General features: G+C 37.0%; 1 protein-coding gene across 3 annotated transcripts in view; it reads left to right on the top strand.

Annotated features, from left to right (window-relative positions):
- Positions 1 to 17,627, top strand: part of TTC8 (tetratricopeptide repeat domain 8) — a 41,835-nt gene extending 24,208 nt beyond the window's left edge. For all 3 annotated transcript variants that reach the window (XM_030483526.1, XM_030483524.1, XM_030483525.1), the window contains 8 exons: positions 2,824 to 2,909; positions 4,613 to 4,700; positions 7,602 to 7,712; positions 9,721 to 9,860; positions 11,129 to 11,303; positions 13,227 to 13,349; positions 15,163 to 15,246; positions 16,937 to 17,627. In XM_030483526.1, the coding sequence (XP_030339386.1) occupies positions 2,824 to 2,909; positions 4,613 to 4,700; positions 7,602 to 7,712; positions 9,721 to 9,860; positions 11,129 to 11,303; positions 13,227 to 13,349; positions 15,163 to 15,246; positions 16,937 to 17,053 (924 nt within the window). In that variant the 3' untranslated portion in view covers positions 17,054 to 17,627. The remainder of the gene's footprint in view (positions 1 to 2,823; positions 2,910 to 4,612; positions 4,701 to 7,601; positions 7,713 to 9,720; positions 9,861 to 11,128; positions 11,304 to 13,226; positions 13,350 to 15,162; positions 15,247 to 16,936) is intronic.
- Positions 17,628 to 18,107: the final 480 nt, after the last annotated feature.

Here is an 18,107-nt window from a genome sequence, read left to right as displayed (position 1 = left end):
ACCCAGCAAGTATTAGGGGGTTTCATTATTTTTGTTTGCACAAATATAAGAACTGAGAGTAAAATTTGTTCAGAAAGGCTTCCCAGGGCTAAGATTGTTATTGACATGGACTCCTGCTTAAATGAGTAACTCTGGTAAGTGCTCTATAAAGTAATAATTTAAGCTTACCAGCATTTCCAAACAATGAGTTGTATCCTAAAGTTTATTAAAACTTTTGGGACAATCAGTGTTGGGTTTTTTCTTTAGGAGAAAAATGCTTAAAAGGACATAGCAGTATCTGCCAATCCACAATCCATGCTGTTTTTCTCTTCCAGTTATTAATATGATTGCACCAACATTCAGCAATGCATATGAGTACAGGACAGGCATAACACAACTGTTGTTATGGATTGGTTTTATACTAACATGCTGTGCAGATTTAACATTGATTTGTACCTAAACTGTGCAATTAAAAGAAACCCCAAACCTGAAACTGAAATATGCTAGCAGTTGTTATGGTAAGGTGAAGGCTTTGACTTTTAAAAGTCTTAGTATAATCAATTTACTAACATTTCGAAGACCACATTGTCAAAAGATTTTGTTGTAATACCAGTAAAAGGTCTAACTACTAGCATGCAAAAAGCTGACATTGATATGCACAAAGCCTTTCCAAGCAAACACTTTAGAAATACTGGTAACATCTAGTCTTTTTGGATTAAAGTTTTTGTGATTGCTTATAAAGTATCAGAAACAGGATTTTCCTATTTCCTTAGTAGAAAAGTATAAAAACAAGACTAAATTTCAGAAACAAACTTAAAAATGAAGTCATGCTGTGTTTCTTGATGTTAGTAATAAGATTCCGGTAAGAGTTCAGGGTCTGCACCGACTGATGTTAGTGTCTACTTAGCCTGAAGCAGTCTTAGTTCCCGCTTTCCAACAGCAGCCAGAGTTGTTAGCCTTGCATAAAATAGTTAACAGAAATACTTAGGGTATCAGAAAGAAAGCTGAATGTGTAGCTACAGAAGGGATTGTTTTCTGAAATTCAGTCCTTCTCCTTGAATACTTGTCATCAGAGCGCTCCAAGGAAAGCTCTTTGAAGCGTGTTATTTGCAGTATGATCCTTACTCACCTTAAGTAGCTGCTTGTGCTGTATTAGAAGCAGGTGTGGTGTTTGGCAGACACATGCATTGTTTATGCATTTGTGAATGCAACCAAAATAACCAATGTTTTAATATCAACTACTTTCCCAAATTTTCCCAGTACTGGGACAAAATTGTTCATATATCTTCAGATTAAAGAAAGTATTTGGAAGGGAAACCAAAAATTTCTGCCTTGAAGCAAGCTCCTTCCTCATTTTAGCTGTAGCATCCGGAGGCCCTGTTGTGTGATTTGCAAAGCCATTTAGAAACAAAGGGCAACCAAGGTAAGAGCTGCCATCTGTGGTCTTCAAGGATTCCACCTAACTGGAAGAAATAGTGACTTCAGAGCTGTAAGCTTCCCTCAGTTTTCTCTCTCCTGTCACAGAGGCAGGGAATGACAATTGTCTGTTTCTCTTTGAGGACAGCATCAATACAAAATCTTAGCCTGAATTGCTACAGAAAACAAATTATTCTTTCTCAGAACCGAAAGGGAGCAACTTGTCTAAGTTGTCATAGCTTCACTGACATTTCTTTACTGTGCTATGTCAAATCTACACCCGTTGAGTACTTACAGCCTCATTTTGCTTATAGGAAGAACAGGAATCAAACCCAAGGTAGATGTCACTAAATTAGGCCTTTTCTAGTATTTCAAGTATACAGATTACTTTTTTCCTGGAAGTTATTGGTTCCTCTGCTACTGAGTAGCCAATGCACAGTTTTCAATATTGTTCCTAATAGATGACTAGCTTCTCATGTCCATGGTCTGCAAAGTGTTTATGAAAACAGAAAAAAAAGTCAGTTGTTTGTTATAAAATACTGTGTTAAAGCTTTTAAAACTATTTCTGATGTTATCCCTAAAATATAAGTAAAAAACATAGCATGGCCTTGATATGTTCTGAGACAAAATGGAATTTTAAAAAAAGGAATGCCAGCAATTTCTTATTTGGTAGGTTTTGGTACAGAACACACATCTACTTGTTTTAGCAGAATTGTTGAGATTATAGCCAAAACATGAAAAGCCATAGATAATCTCTGCAGAGGCTGATGGTAGCACATTGATTAGCGTACCTATTCTTCCAATATACCACATAAAAGAGATTTTAGACCTCCACCCTCTTCAATAGCTATCTATTTCTTAGAATATTTATGTATTTTTCCTATCTGTCATAAAATATTTTCTTGTGTCATGGACTGTTAAAAAGGAAGAAGTGCTTCTTACTGTAAACATCTGAGAATTTCCAGAAGTGAAGGCAGCCTGATACTAGTAATGAGATGACAGTTTCTACAGTATTTCCAACTAGGTGAACTGATTTCTTTATTTTGATATATTTATACTTGTTTTAGCAACTTCTAGTGAACAAGGATAGGAAGCTTGTAAAAAGTGGGTCAGTTTACACAAATATTCTATATATTCTGAAGCGGCACTTCAGGAGTCTGATCAAATTGCTTTTATTTTTTCTCTTTGGATTACTAGAAGCTATTTGGATTACATGTTCTTATAGGGACAAATTATCCTCCCAGCTACTTTATGCACTAAGCTATAAAAATAGTAAACATAAAGCAGTGACCCCACCTCAAGTTTACCAGGACTTTTTGTTCAAAATTTTCTCTTAAAAGAAAAGTCTTTACATTGTTCACTTCGTGTTCTTTTCTTTGTGTAAACATTGAAGGTATTAATGTTAAGGTGATGGATTTGTTTTGGAAGGCTCTACATTTGGCAGCCCTTGCCACTGAGCATGCACAATTCAAGGACTGGTGGTGGAAAGTCCAAATTGGGAAGTGCTACTATAGGTAAGCTGTGGTTCATCTCTTCTGTGAGCAGTGAGTATACCCATACAGGACCTGAACTGCTGGGTGTATTGTGCAATGCTGAACACTGACAGAAATAGTTCACTATGTATTCAGTTGCAGAGCGCTGTGCTTACAGTTAAATCTCCTTTAACACACAAGATTATATTCAGCTGCTTGAAGTAAAGGCATCAACACTGAGTAACTGAATAAGTTGTATCTTCAACTTTGTTAATGTGTTTCAAAGGCGGCGGTTGAAAAGTCAGTAAATAAATGCAAAGAACTGTTGTTAAAACAGGCTACACAAAATGAGTGTTACAATATTAGCTTGAGAAATTAACTGTCAATAAGGGCTTCAGATTGATGAGGTAATAAAAAATTAAGTACTCACATTAGACCCTTTTTGCCAGAGGTACATTGTCCAAGAAGTACCAGTTCCAAAGATACCAAAGCCTTAGGGCTGGCACCCTAAACCTGAGCATCTGATACAAGTGGTTTAGGAGTACCTCGACACTGTGCAGTGATACGCCTCTGAGGAAAGAGTAGCAGCAGCAGGGAAGAGACTTGTTGCAAGCAGTTCAGTGTGGTTGCTGAGGATCTAGCTATGAATGTAACAGCCAGGTCTATCAGATCAGGTGAAACTCCTGCTATAACCCTGTTTCCTATAATTCAAACAAGTTTTGAGGCAGCTCCTCCTTCCATTCTTTACAACGTGTTTGTCCCATGAATGTAAAACATATGGATTCCATATTGGTTGTTAAAAAACCTGAAGCATCATCTGCAGTATTTACAATTCTGAAAGCAATTCTTGTATGAACGGGCTGATAATACAGAGCAGTTAGTCCTTTAAAATTCCATGTTGTATCTTGGCTTAAAACTAGTGCTTCTTTTTAGATGCCCAAACTAATGAAATTCTTTGTTATCCCTGACCTTTATTTGACATTCTTTAGAAGATTAGACTGATTTTTTTTTTTATTTTTTTTTCGAGCTGTGGCGGGTGGACCCTGGCTGGAAGCCAGATGCCCACCGGAGCCACTCTGGCACTCCCATCCTCAGCTGGGCAGGGCAGAGAAAATATAATGGAAGGCTCGTGGGTAGAGATAAGGACAGGGAGATCACTCAGCAATTACCATCACAGGCAAAACAGACTCGACTTGGGGAAAGTGTGAGTCCTTCCCGTAGGCTGCAGTGAACTGCTCAAGGGTGGGTCCCTTCCATGGGGTGCAGTCCTTCAGGCACAGACTGCTCCAGCGTGGGTCCCCCACGGGGTCACAAGTCCTGCAAGCAAACCTGCTCCAGCACAGGCTTCCCATGGAGTCAGAGAGTGAGAAAATTCTGCTCCAAAACCATGTGGGAAGAGGTTGAGGTCCTCAACCTTTCTAACTGCTCCTTTCTCCATCCATTTCATACAAAGAGCAGGAAGGAGTCCTATGAAAACAAGTACATCATTATTCAATTAGCACCAGAAGGCTGCATGTACAGAAGGGGGCGAAATTTCATGAATTTGCCTTTTTCATGGTTTTGCTTTGTTGTCTTTGTAACCTTATTATATTTAACAGCATGGCTTTTGTTAACACACGCAAATACACGACTTCAGCATATGCTTTTGGGCAGTTCATGTTTAGCTTAGAGTGCACTGCTTCGTTATTTAATGAGCTTTTTTGAAGAACAAACAAACAAATGCCTTCTATCTTTTGTCTCTTTAGGTTAGGATTATATCGTGAAGCCGAAAAACAATTTAAGTCAGCTCTCAAGCAACAGGACATGGTTGATACAGTCTTGTATTTAGCAAAAGTAAGTCATAGATTTGATTATTTTAAAAATTAAGTGAAATTCCAGACTATTCCTGAGAAGACCATACACCAGAATAACGGAGTATTGAGCTTGGTACACCATTAAGTTTAATAGTGTGTGATCTCCACATAGATCTGAGGCAATATGTGCTAACAGTTGAAATGTAAGTATGTAGTTTACAAAAAGATCCTTGAGCTTTCAGATTTCACTAAAAGAAAAAAAAAAATCTCCTATGTTACTATATTCTTTGCTCTAAACTCCAATGAGGATTACGTAGTTAAAGAATTACTGTAGTTCCAGTATGAAAAACAATGTAGTTATATATAGTCTCCTAGGAAACTAATGCAATAAATCAGTAAGAATGAAGCTCAAAATCCTAGTTTCACTATCAAAATCAAAACAAAGTGAGCTTAAAGGAGGCAATCAGAGATCTTGAAACAGAAAATATTGTCAAAATAAAGGCATTAAGAGCTTTAGAAGAGCAAGTGGCACAGCTAAGCCTCGGAATTATGTGCTTACCAGAGTACACATCAGATTCTAAACATTTTTCAAAAAAAAAAAAAAAAGGTGGCCTGTGAGAAACTAAACCTGCAGTTTTTTTCTTTTGTTCTAGAAAGAGATTAAATCAGTTGCTCTTTATTAGCTTCCTTTAAGCCAGCTGTCACAGGCCTATCCAAGTGTCATCTCTACTAGTGGATAATTCAGATATTCATATTATGATACTTGCTTTACCTTTACATTTCTTGAGCAATTTACGTCTTGTATTTAAATGATCATCATTGCTATCTGGAGACCTGTCTTCAGTACAGCAGTCGGAGATAGTTTACTCAGTTGAGCTTAGCAATTTTAGATTTCTGTCACTACCAGGAGTCATTCTGCAAAACATGAGCTACACAAAGTGATTAAATTGGCAGAGTAATTTGATTAACAAACAGTGATTCGTTATGGGAGACATGCATTCCCCCACATCATTATTAGCTCAAGTAAAGAGCTGCATTTGAACTTCCACCTCCCACTCCATAGACCAGCTCACTCAAGTATAAAGCATTGTACAACATGATTTAGTGGCCGTGGGTGGACAGGCAATGGAGTAGGGAAATCTGACAGTGCTGAAAAGATCAGACTTGAGTTAAGCAGCCATTGAAAAAACTATAGGATTGCATCAAGTTCTGTGCAAACAGTCCAGTACCACAGAAATGATTAGTTTTCAGTTTATATTAATTACTACAACTGCTCTCTGGGTTTTTTCTCATATTTTCCTGAAAGCTAACTCTCCCTTGGAATGTAATTTATGAAAAGATAAAAGACCAAAAGACAACTTAAAAAATAAGGAATCTTTAAAGAAATCAGGGCTGCTGGAAAGTTACAAAGTATTTTATGACCCAGAAGAGCTGGAAATAGGATATTTTTACTAGAAATGAGAGATACCAAAAAGAAAATTGAGCCATTCTGCATTTAGCCTTTAAAGCTTAATGACTACAGCTCTTTAATAAGACCTCCCTTATTAAGCAGGTCTCCCCACAGCAGCTGTGAGTAGGTGGAAGTTGTCCCACCTATCTCTGAATTTCTTTTTCCACTCATCTGGACAGCAGCTCTGCAGTCCTAGTCTACCAAATACCATGCCCCTAAAACCCCCAAACCTTCACTTTTTTATTGCTTTTCACGAGAACAAATTAGCTTTTTAGCTTAATACAGGAAATGCAAGTGACTCTAAAAAAATGCCTATTTTTTTTTTTTCTTTTTTGCCAGTGATCAACTTGAAATGGCAGTCCCTTTACTAGGAAGGCACTCACAGTCGACAGCTCTTTGACAATTAAGAATGTCACTGGAGTGGTCATAGGAAGGAATTCTTTGCAAATGTTGACAGCAGTATATATCTATAAGGATGCAAATAAAAGGACTTTAAATTTTGGTTATTGGCACTCAAAAGTCCATGAAGCTCAAGGCCAGAAGCAGAAAATGTGTTTGGAGGTTTCTCAGGTGTTCAGTTAACATTGATATTTTTCTTACATTGCATCACAGAGTGTTTGTGGCAGGATACCAGTCACAGATTTTTTAATCATGTCAAGTATTATCACTATTTAATGTAATATTTCTTCAGTGGGAGCACTCAAAACACTTTTCCACTCAGTGGAAGACAGATTGATCACATTAGCCATCTAGTGTCCCAGAGTAGGCGTGTGGGTTTTTTTCCTTTGCTGTAGCTATATTTTCCATACCCCACAATGGGAGGGCTTTACAGTTGTAGTCTCAGACAGCTACAGAGTTGGTCTCTATCAACACATTGATGTCCTCTATCCAATTCTCACACAATGTTACCCACATCACACGTTGTCATAGTCAACACAGAAGCCAAAATCACAGAGACAAAAAACTGTCCTCTTCCTGTTGCAGGACTTTATGACAGGGGAGGTTGGCAGAGCAGTAGGGAGATTTGAAAGTGTCACTCCTCAGTGCAGTGCAGTTTTGACTAGGTAAAATATTTCAGTATTCCAGCACTATCAACCTGAAGATCCAGTTCTTACAAGCCTAAACTTAAGTCTTAAAAAATACATTAAACAGGAAAATACTCAAGGTGATACCTTCACCTCAGCGTTGGAAGTATATTATTTTGGTATGATAATAAATAACAAGATACTTTTTTGGTTTATTAGTAATGTTCAGATGAATTAATAATGTCTAGGTGTTAGGCTTGCAAATATAATTATCCTAATTAGCCTATTTTATCTTCATTACAGTGATATATTCAGTATTCATTATTTTCCCAGTATTATTCACCATCTCAGATAATGGTTTACTGCATAAAGGGAGGTGTCATCCCTTTTATTTATCCCCCTTGTTAAACAGCAGGAGTATAAAAGTCAGACATTTGACGTTTATATGTACTTCTTATTTGTTTAGGTATATTTGCGCTTGGATCAGCCTGTAACAGCTTTGAACCTTTTCAAGCAAGGGTTAGATCGATTTCCTGGAGAAGTGACTCTTATTTGTGGAATTGCCAGAATCCACGAGGTATGCACCCCCTATGCATTCCTTATTGCGGCCAAGGTTAGCTGCCTGGGCAAGAAAAAAGAGCCTATAGTTGAATATAACTGTAAGGTCATAAAAAATTAACTGTGCCGATTTTCAGCATCGCTGATGCAAAACAGGTAGCATTACACAAAGATACCAAAGTAACATCAAGGGAGCCTTTCAGGCTTGTTTGTTTAAATGGTTAATCACACTAGTGAGATCCTATTTACCCTTGACACATGGAAGCAAGTCCTTGTTAAGTCAAGTGGTCCAAATGTTGCCCGTGTAGCTAGGTCTAGTTTATATATGTTTCATTGTACTAAAACTGCTTAAGCCACCAACAGCCAGTGCTAGCAGGACTGAACAGCAATATAGTCTACTTACCAGCATTGTCTTTATTAGCACTATGTTTCACTGTTGGTTTCTAAAGCCAGTGAGAACAGTTGGAATGTGAATGTTTCTTAGTTTAGGAAGTAGATGTTATTTTAAGCAGGATTAGTTTTAAAGTAGTTTCATTTTAGCTTGGTAACTATATATTTTGTATTTTAAAACTGTGTATTTTCATGTCAAACAGTGGACTTAATATTGTTTTTTCACTAAAAGTTGGTACTGATGCTATTCTAGAACAAATGTTTTAAATAAAGTCATGATTTTTTTTTTTATTAGTCTATATTCATAGTTGGCATTCTTTCCTGTTCTCATCATTCTCATCTAACCCCTAAGCATTAATCCATTTTCATATTAAATCCTTTTTGTCCTTCAGCAAGGAAGAAAACAGCTGCATATTTTTGGAGGCTTTTCTTTCTGAATTGTTAAACAGTTTTTAATATGGATATGATTTTACAGAACCATACATAATATTGCATAACCCTTTAAGGAATTATTAAAAAGCAGCATATAGTTGACAGGATCTAGTTTTGCTGACACCTGAGTGCAGGTTTATAGCTTCATTAGCAAAGATTTGTACTGCAGCGCAGAGCTTTTCCCATTACAGAGACTCACAGTGGAATATATGCATCAGGCATCTTAATCAGAGCTTTTCTTCTCTGTCACTACCTTTTGACAGTAGGAGTTGTAGACCTTTATTGGTTAAAAAAAAGGGGGGGAGAGGGGCTGCTTTAGTACTGTTTCCTTTAATCACAAGAAATACTTCTTCATAGCTAAATATGCTGCTCAGGTTAAAAAAAAGCTTATCTTTAATGATGTTGAGAGTACAATGTATCTATAGCGCATAGGTAAAAATTACTCCTCTCTAAACACAGAAGTGTGTTTTGATCTTTTAATTTATTTTTTCTGATATGGGGGTAGAGTCCTCTGGTGACTTGCACTCCTCAGAAACAGTGTGATGCTGTTTACAGCAATGAGTTCACCCTAATTCGTCTTCCAAGAAGCATACATCCAAGTGTATATTTTTATACAATATAGTTCTCTAACTGGTGTATCCTAGCTAGTACAAGTTTGGTATTAAATCCATGATTCCTGTTTTCAAAGGCATGTAATAATTCTTCATATGCAATTCTCATTTGTGTTCAAAGCAATTCATAAGTTGACTTACAAGGCATTGAAAATAATTGAGACATTGACTGTGGAAAGAAGTCTACTGTATGTTACCATACTGAGAAAATGACTGCACAGTACTGTGTATCACAAGGTATTATGCAAAAAGTAGCAAATGCGTATTGCATGTGCTAAGCTTCTGACCAATCTAAAAAATAAAAACCAAATAAAACTCTTCTTGTAGCTATGGCATAGAGTTAATGACAGGTAAAGCTAGCACCAGTAAATTATTATGCATTCTTCTCATGGATCTGTATGTCGCTTGTGAAGATGCCAGTCAGTGGTGTTGCATTGTATGATCAGAGAACTGTAAGACCATACATAATTAATCTCAGTTAAGTACAGTACAGGGCATAGGTAAAGCACTTGGTAAAATGACATTTTAATAAGTTTTATAATAAAAATTGGTAATAAAAAGTAGAATTAATCTGATTTTTTTCCAATTCTATAGGAAATGAACAATATCTCCTCAGCTGCAGAATACTATAGAGACGTCTTAAAACAAGATAATACTCACGTGGAAGCCATTGCATGCATTGGCAGTAACCACTTCTATTCAGACCAACCTGAGATAGCTCTGCGGTTTTATAGGTATCTGCTACTTGTAGGGAGGGAGGGGGAACTGAACGTGTGGGAGGGTATTATAAAGGGTTGATTTTTGTAATGTTGATAGCAAAAAAAAAAGAATATTAGGAGCTTGGCATGGGAGGATGATCGAGCATTTAGACAGATATCACCATAAAATCAGCATACCAACTTATGTTATCTTCTCAGCCAGTGATGATTATATCTCTGTCTTAAAAACTTGTCATCATTACATGCAGAGTATGTAGGAATACCAACAAATATTATAAAAACAGTTATTATTAGATGAATAAAAAAGAAATGATCTTTCACAGCATGAGGCAGTTTGAGAACCCTGGCCTTACTCTCAACTTCAGTTGCATTCAGAAGGTTCAAGGACTTCCTATTTAGCCCTTTGAAAAAGAGTAGTCTTTGAAAAATTCCGCAGGAAGTCACGAGCAGTTGTGACCAGAAAATCTCTTACTTGAATGTGGGCTGAGGTTCCCCCTGTTTTACTGAAAGCAATAAAAAGATAGTGTTAAATGATGCTGGTTGCTTTTAATTTCAGTACAGTCAGAGTGCAAAGGAGCCTGACTCATGTTCTTAAGCCTAAGAGCAGATTAAGTCAATATAAACACTACCACCTCATTTCTGTTGGACCTGGGCTCTTTTATAATTTAGGTTCAGAAACTCACAGTCATGCTGGAGACAGTAGCCCTCTTTTCCTCTGACCCTCTTAGCATATCTGTTTTTCCTATAAATACCAATAAACAGAATTTTTATAAAGCATCTCTATTCTAAAAGACACATTAAAAACCATCAATTTGAATCAAAATCTGAATTATGTTTCAAATGTAACATTCATGTAGATTCACATACTAGATGTACTAGTACTGATTAGAGCAGTGCTGAAAGACAGGAATCAAGCAAAAAAATTGAAGTCTGAGAGTTACAAAAAGTAACTGCAACAAATTACATCTTGATTGACATTGAGGGGTTGGAAAGAGGAAATGGAGAAAGTCTGCTTAAAGGTATGTCTTACAGTAAAGTCAGACATGTGGCACAGTCAAAAAGACAAAAGTTATCTAATTTACACGAAGACTGTTTTGCACAGCTTTAATTCTGTTAATCAAAAATGTCCTTCACTGCCCTTCATGAAACCTTTACCAGGTGTCAGACTATAACACTTGGTTATTACATGCTCTCAGTACAGGGAGAAAGGAGGAGAGAATTTTGTCATTTAGAACAGAACTCTTATTTGAAATTAATCTGATAAATACTTTCTTTCAATCTAGACGGCTCCTGCAGATGGGTGTTTATAACTGCCAACTTTTTAACAATCTGGGCCTCTGTTGCTTCTATGCCCAGCAATATGATATGACACTATCTTCATTTGAACGTGCCCTGTTTTTGGCTGAAAATGAAGAGGAGGCAGCAGATGTGTGGTACAACTTGGGACATGTGGCTGTGGTATGAAAAATATTAACAACCTTTCTGAATAAATACCATTTTACAAAAACTGGAAAAAGAATAACTAGGAAGGAGTCATTGCCCTACTTCGAAATATGTAACCCAATAGTATGCAGGGTAGAGTGCAGTACAGATTAAAGATTTATTTGCACTTCACTACAGAGGAAGAAGCAAAAGAAAAAACGTTCTGTATGTCTTCACAGAATGTGGCTTACTCCTGCTGAAAGATGCTACCTCCTCACCGTCTTTAGCCTTCCTTTTGTAAGAAAATTGCGTCATGTACCAGCCCTTGAAAGCCTTTGCTGCAACACAAGCTAATCTGATAAAAAAAAAAATCAAGATTTTTCAATTCTCTGAGCTGTTATTTGTATTACATGGAGCATTAGACCAATTCTGTGGCCATAAAAATATGTATTCAGCAACATGTAGCAGACACTAAAGCACTATGAATGTCATAGTTGAGAACGCACATTCTTCCATCATATAGGCAGCAGCAGAAATATTGTCTAATTGTGTGATAGTTTATTAAATTTCTGCACTAATTTTCATTCATTGCTGTCGTGGTTTGAGCCCAGCCAGTAACTCAGATCCACGCAGCCGCTCTCTCACTCCCCCCACTTCTTCCTCCTCCCGCTCCCAGAGGGATGGGGAGGAGAATCAGAAGAATATAACTCCCACGGGTTGAGATAAGAGCAGTCCAGTAACTAAGCCTGAGGTATAATACAAAACCGCTACTACTACCACTAATAATAATAATAATGATAAGGGAAATAACAAGGGGAGAGGATACAATTGCTCACCACCCGCCGACCGATACCCAGCCCGACCCGAGCAGTGATCTCGGCCTTCCGGGTAACTCCCCCCGGTTTACATACTGGGCGTGGTATGGTATGGAATATGGACGTGCTGTGGTATGGAATACCCCTTTGGCTAGTTTGGGTCAGGTGTCCTGTCTCTGTTTCCTCCCGGCTTCCCCTCCTCCCTGGCAGAGCATGAGACTGAGAAAGTCCTTGGTCGGAGTAAACATTACTTAGCAACAACTAAAAACATCAGTGTTATCAGCGTTGTTCCCAGGCTGAAACTTAAAAACACAGCACTGCGCCAGCTACTAAGAAGGAGAAAAATGACTCCTACAGCTGAACCCAGGACAATTGCACATTTTTCCAGATGTTCTTCCAGAAGTTGTGTCAGATTTCTGTTTAGCTGTGTGCCCAGAATAAGGTTACTGAATAAAGTTTTTAACAGCTTTCTAATACAAGTTGTCGTCAAATGCTGATTACGATTTTACTGAAGTCAGGAAGAAACTCAACTGTTTACTTAGATGGTACTGCAATTAGGATAAACACATTAATTTATATTGCCTAAAACATTTGAATTTGAACTGATGTGCCTATATTTTTCAGCACTTGTTACTTTTAATGTTTAAACTGGTGCTGTATCAGCGTTGGTCATAGCACTAGAACGTGGAAGAGTAGTGAGCTGTTCCATACTAAGAAATTAATCTCCTTTAATTTTTGTCTTCTAAAAACTAGGCTTATGTGTGGTTTTTTTTTAATCTGTGTAGAGACAGAGAGGCAAGGTGACTTCCCCTCTGGAGACATATGTTTTTCTTGCCTTACTATAGACGGTAGCAGACAGCGTAACCTTTAGATGACACGTTAGTCATCTAAAAGTTAAATTGGATGAAATGAATATCACTTGGAGCACGGAAGTTTGTGCTGGAGAGAAATGATTCTGTCTGGAGGACGAATTAGAAGAAAATGAGGGGGTCTGGGAAGAAAGCACATATGGTTCTGATCAGTGTGTTTTTATTGTAATTTGTATTCCATGGTAGTATATATGGGTGAAAAGTATTCCAGACAACAAAACAGATGCATGTTGTTTCCAGTCTTGTCATAAATTAAAATACAATCTTACTTTCAGGGGATAGGAGACCTGAATCTGGCTTACCAGTGTTTCAAGCTGACATTAGTCAACAATAATGACTATGCAGAAGCTTACAACAACTTGGCCGTGCTGGAAATGCGGAAAGGTCACATTGAACAGGTTGGCGTTGAATCTCAGCCTAAGCAGCATGCTTCCTTTGGCCCTTTTGTACTTAAGAAACATATAATTTCCCTGAGATGGAGGCACCATATGAATGTTTAGCTTACCGCTACAGGGAGAAAACATGGATAATTTTTATGCATGTTTCAATGTAACCTCCACTTTGTCATGCCATCTCCCATTAAATTGCTTGTTCTTGGGCATGTCCAAATGGTTCATCAAAGACAAACAAGGTTTACAGTGGCTTTGCAGTTGCTGAGATTTCTTTTTTTCTAAATTGATACCCAAACCAAAACCCATCGCTCTGTAATCATCACTTAAATTACAACTTCATATATTCATTTTATAAATGTAGACAATATATTTCTGTTGGGTGGCAGAAGAGAGCAATCACATTAGCTCTTAAAAGATTTTTTTTCAACAAGGAGATTGCTTTAGAGATTTGTGCCAAAGTAGCAGGTTCTTGATAAATACTTTTGCATCAGTAAGCTTGGGGGTTCGTCTTGCGTATTGTGAGTATACTAAGTTGTATTGTACTTAGATGTATAATTGACATCTAAGTGGATTAATGCATTCATTTTTATCTACCTGTAGGGAAAATAAATATGCATTTGTGGGACAGTTTGAACTACTGTGGGCTTGTTTTAATCCTTACGGGAGCAAGTCTGTTTTGATGGATCCATATGTACTTCAGAGAGCTACAATACAACATAAAGACTTGCAAGCACCTTTTTTATGAGCAAATTCTCAAAAGTTAACTTTATTCAGATAACCTAGCAATTACCACGGAAACATTGAAATGAATCCAGCACTGGATGCTTGCAGTGACAAATAAACTTTTGGTTTAGTTTCATAAATCAGTGAATTTACAGACATTTAATTCCCAGATGGAACTTACCTCCAGTTGTGGAGGTTGTGATTGCTAATAATTAGCACTGCAGAGCCTTTGCGTTATAATCGTCTCTTGTCGTTTTTAGGTTTTAGCTTAAAATTTTCTATTTTTTTCCTGTATCACAAGTATAATTAAAAATCAGGATTATCATGGCAATAACATTATGCACAGAAGAATACAAAATATGAACATATTTAGCTTATTTGGGATTTTATTTTCTTTCACAGTGTTCTTGCATATGTATTGTTGCATGTACTCAGAGTTGTCAGATTTAGGGAGTTTTAGTAAGTTCTTTACTCTGCCTTCCCAAACAGTTTACAGATACTTTTGTTTTTCAAAGATCAGTTTTTTCCCTTGAAGTTCTCAATTGTTTATTTTTTTTTAGTCAAACCATTCACAAATTGACCTTAATTTTGTACTGAGTTTACAACATCAAAACTCACACTTTGATACTTAATTTTTCATTATTTTTTCATTAATTTTTAACATTACTGTTTTGCTAGTCAGAGAAAGAATTAGTTTTGTTAATATTCTTGAGTGTGAAAACTGTAGTTTTATTTAGGTTTTTGTGGATGCTTAAGAGTACTGTCAGAGACAAAAGATAAATACAGTGGTGTGGGACTTTAAATGCTTTCCTTTTAATTTATATTTTCTGCTCAGTGTTTAGAACTGAATTGCTTAATTGAGTAAGTCGCAACATGTTTTTTCTGACTCGGCCAAGAGTCGTGTTCATTTCAATGCTACTAAACTGTGTTATGCCTAAATGTACTATTAGGGTAACTGATAGTTGAAGACTTTCTTAGGAAAGGCCTAGTAAAGAAAACATAGGATGATTTCTTTGAAGAATTATGAAAATTGCATTAGATTTTTGTTATCCTCCCTGCATCACAGATTTCACTGTGGTTTTTTTTCTCTACATAGGCAAGAGCTTTGCTGCAGACTGCTTCATCTTTAGCACCTCATATGTATGAGCCCCATTTCAATTTTGCCATACTCTCAGAGAAGGTAATGCACTATCCTATTCTTGCTATCTAAAAATTGAGCCTTGGTGAGGCAGTTGGTTTTTGATTGTTATTACTGAGAATTCCAAATAGGTAAGACAAAAGAAGAGTGCATAATCTCATGGAAAACTAAGTTACATTTTCATTTTAATACCCAGAAGCTTTGTGTGTAAAAGCAGTCATTCAAATGTTTGCTTTCAAGAATAAACGAGGCCAACTAGCTATAAAGTAACTTTGTAGTTTTCCAAATGTCCAGAAGATAAGCAATCCATTAACAATTCCATCTGCAGTCTTTACAGACATTGGCTTTTTCAGAATGTCAAGTGAAATAGTATATGATTTATCAGTAATTATGGAAATAATGTAATTTATTCATCTCATGTTCTTGCCCATCTCAAAAGGAAGGTCTGTTCTTCAGCTTTACAACGTTTGCATTTATGTTAATAATTTATGTCATACAAGGTGTCTCAGACACTGTATGAACAGTGTGTCCAACATTCCTGTTAATAAGGAGAAACTTGTGCAAATCCTTACATTTTTCACAAGAAAAAATTGCTCCTTTGCTTGTGCCTACACCTTCAAGATTCTGTTATGAGTCTGAGTTGTGTGGGCAGCTCAACTCCTACAGATACTAAAGTACATGTGTCAAGGAGAGAACAACCCATTAATTTGTAAGCGTATCCTCTCCATTGTGAAACACAGGATGGTTTTGAATACTTGTATTCTGTACTTACTGATAAAGGAGTAAATCCTAGTCTGCAAATGTCTTGTTACGTAGCTTTTACAGAAAGAACCTGCATAGGTTGTGGGAGAAAGCAGATGGCCAGATCACCTAGTTGTTGATGAAATGTGGTAATGCAACCAGTAGATTCGGTGTAAGGCCATGGTTTACAAAACATAACTTTTCTGGCCAGGACCCTGGTTTCTTCCCCTTCAGGGAATTCTTGCTGTACTGAAGCTCTGTGTTGGCTGATGCACAGGCAGCACAGGCCTCCTACTGACACTTCCCGTAGCTTCTTCCCTTCCACCCATGAGCTATGACTTTTACTAGACATGTTCCTGAACATTTGGGTTCTTTTTTGCTGAATGCACTTTCTGAGATGCTCTCCTTATGTACACTTCCTCCTTCCAAAAAAATAATTTAGGAATTTAGGCAAGTTAGGAAAAAATAAAGTTCCTGAGGTAGGGAACAATGTGGAAACATACTTCTAAAAGTAGCAGAGGAGCAACGTCATCTCTTCGGCACTGCTGTGCCTCTCTTTGAGGAAGCAGAAAATCACATGGAGTTGCAGCTTTTACAGAGATCTGACGGGTTGTGTTTTGCTTGTATATGCAGCAGCACTTCTGTGGAGTTTAAAAACAGATTTTCCATTTTTATTCCTCCTCACTTCAAGCACTGGGCATGGTGTACCTTGTCCATTCTCCAAAAAGTCAGGTGGAATGGGATGTAAAGTTACTGTCTTGAAGCATCCCTCCCATTAAAATCACACTTCTGTCTTTTGCTTCTCATCCCATGATATAAAGGGGATATAACCCTGAGTTCAAAAGCCCCTGTGCTGATTCTGTTTTATTTGTTCGCTCTCAGGACCAGCTGTGTTTAAACATTTATGAGCCTCTGAAATGTACTGCGCAGAATTATGATGCAAACACTGCAGTGCTTGAATTTACAAAATTAGTTTGTGTGTTTCTTCCAGGTTGGAGATCTGCAGAGGAGTTACGCAGCTGCTCAGAAGTCAGAAGAAGCATTTCCAGGCCATGTTGATACACAACAGCTCATCAAACAGTTAAAACAGCACTTTGCTATGCTCTGATGAGCTTATTTTTCATTAGTAAAAACATCCAGAGAGAATGTCCCATACATCTTTTTGAAATTGCTAGCTCAAATAGATAAGCTATACTTAATGCATTCCTGTGGCAAAGCCTGTGTTAGTTTGAGTAGTAGGAAAGGTTTAAGAGTCCTAATTAGTTTCTGTCATCTTAAAACGTAACACTTACTAAAATGCAGCTAGAATGTTACATTGCAACCACATACAGAAGAGATTACAGGATTGTCAGGATGCTGCCAGTATGCCAGATTTGAAATAGTTGTCTGGTGTATGAGTAAGTCTCCATTTAATATTAATGAACATTTTAAAGAATTTTTTTCTAACTTTCCTGTAGAAAATGTTTTTAAATATTCCTGTGTGACAATCTGTCAAGTGACATGAAGTACTTCCTAACTGGTCTTCAAACTTGGCTTTTGATAATATACATTCTTACTGAATGTTAAGTTTTAAAACTAAAATACCTAAAACCAATTTGATATACATGTGTAAAGCAGAAGTTCTTCTATTCCTTCTTGTACTGTATGAATTAAATAAATTCCAGTTTGTATGGTTTGTGTTATGAAAGTTAAAATTACATCTGCACTGCCATGAAAATTAGGGTCAGCTATATTAATGTATTTTGAAAGAACTGGTATAAAATAGCATAAATATGTGTGTTCCTCTCTACCTAGGAGAGTTTATTCTTGATCTCAGTGATGGAAAAGGATAGTTAGAAGTTTGCAGAGTTAAGTACTAATAATTGAGAACAAGGCATTGAGCGGGTGGTTACCTGTGCTACCACACAAGCACTGTTGCTAAATAAATATTTGGATCATCCTAACTACAAGAATACTGTGAATAGCAACAAAGACAGACTTTCTGTCTGTCAAATATCTTTGCGTTCTGACTAAAAGGGATAAATTTGCATGATTTTGCAACCTGACCTTTTAAAAAGACCTTTAAGAAATGTGGGATGTTAAGGCATTCTGAAATGGCAATTAAAAGTCTTTTCATGTTTCTCTGATATATTAAGGGTTTATCTTGGCTTAGGAAGCAACCC

The sequence above is a fragment of the Strigops habroptila genome, chromosome 4, assembly GCF_004027225.2.
Source record: "Strigops habroptila isolate Jane chromosome 4, bStrHab1.2.pri, whole genome shotgun sequence".
NCBI classification, from domain to species: Eukaryota; Metazoa; Chordata; class Aves; order Psittaciformes; family Psittacidae; genus Strigops; species Strigops habroptila.
This window is presented reverse-complemented; position numbering and strand designations above follow the sequence as displayed.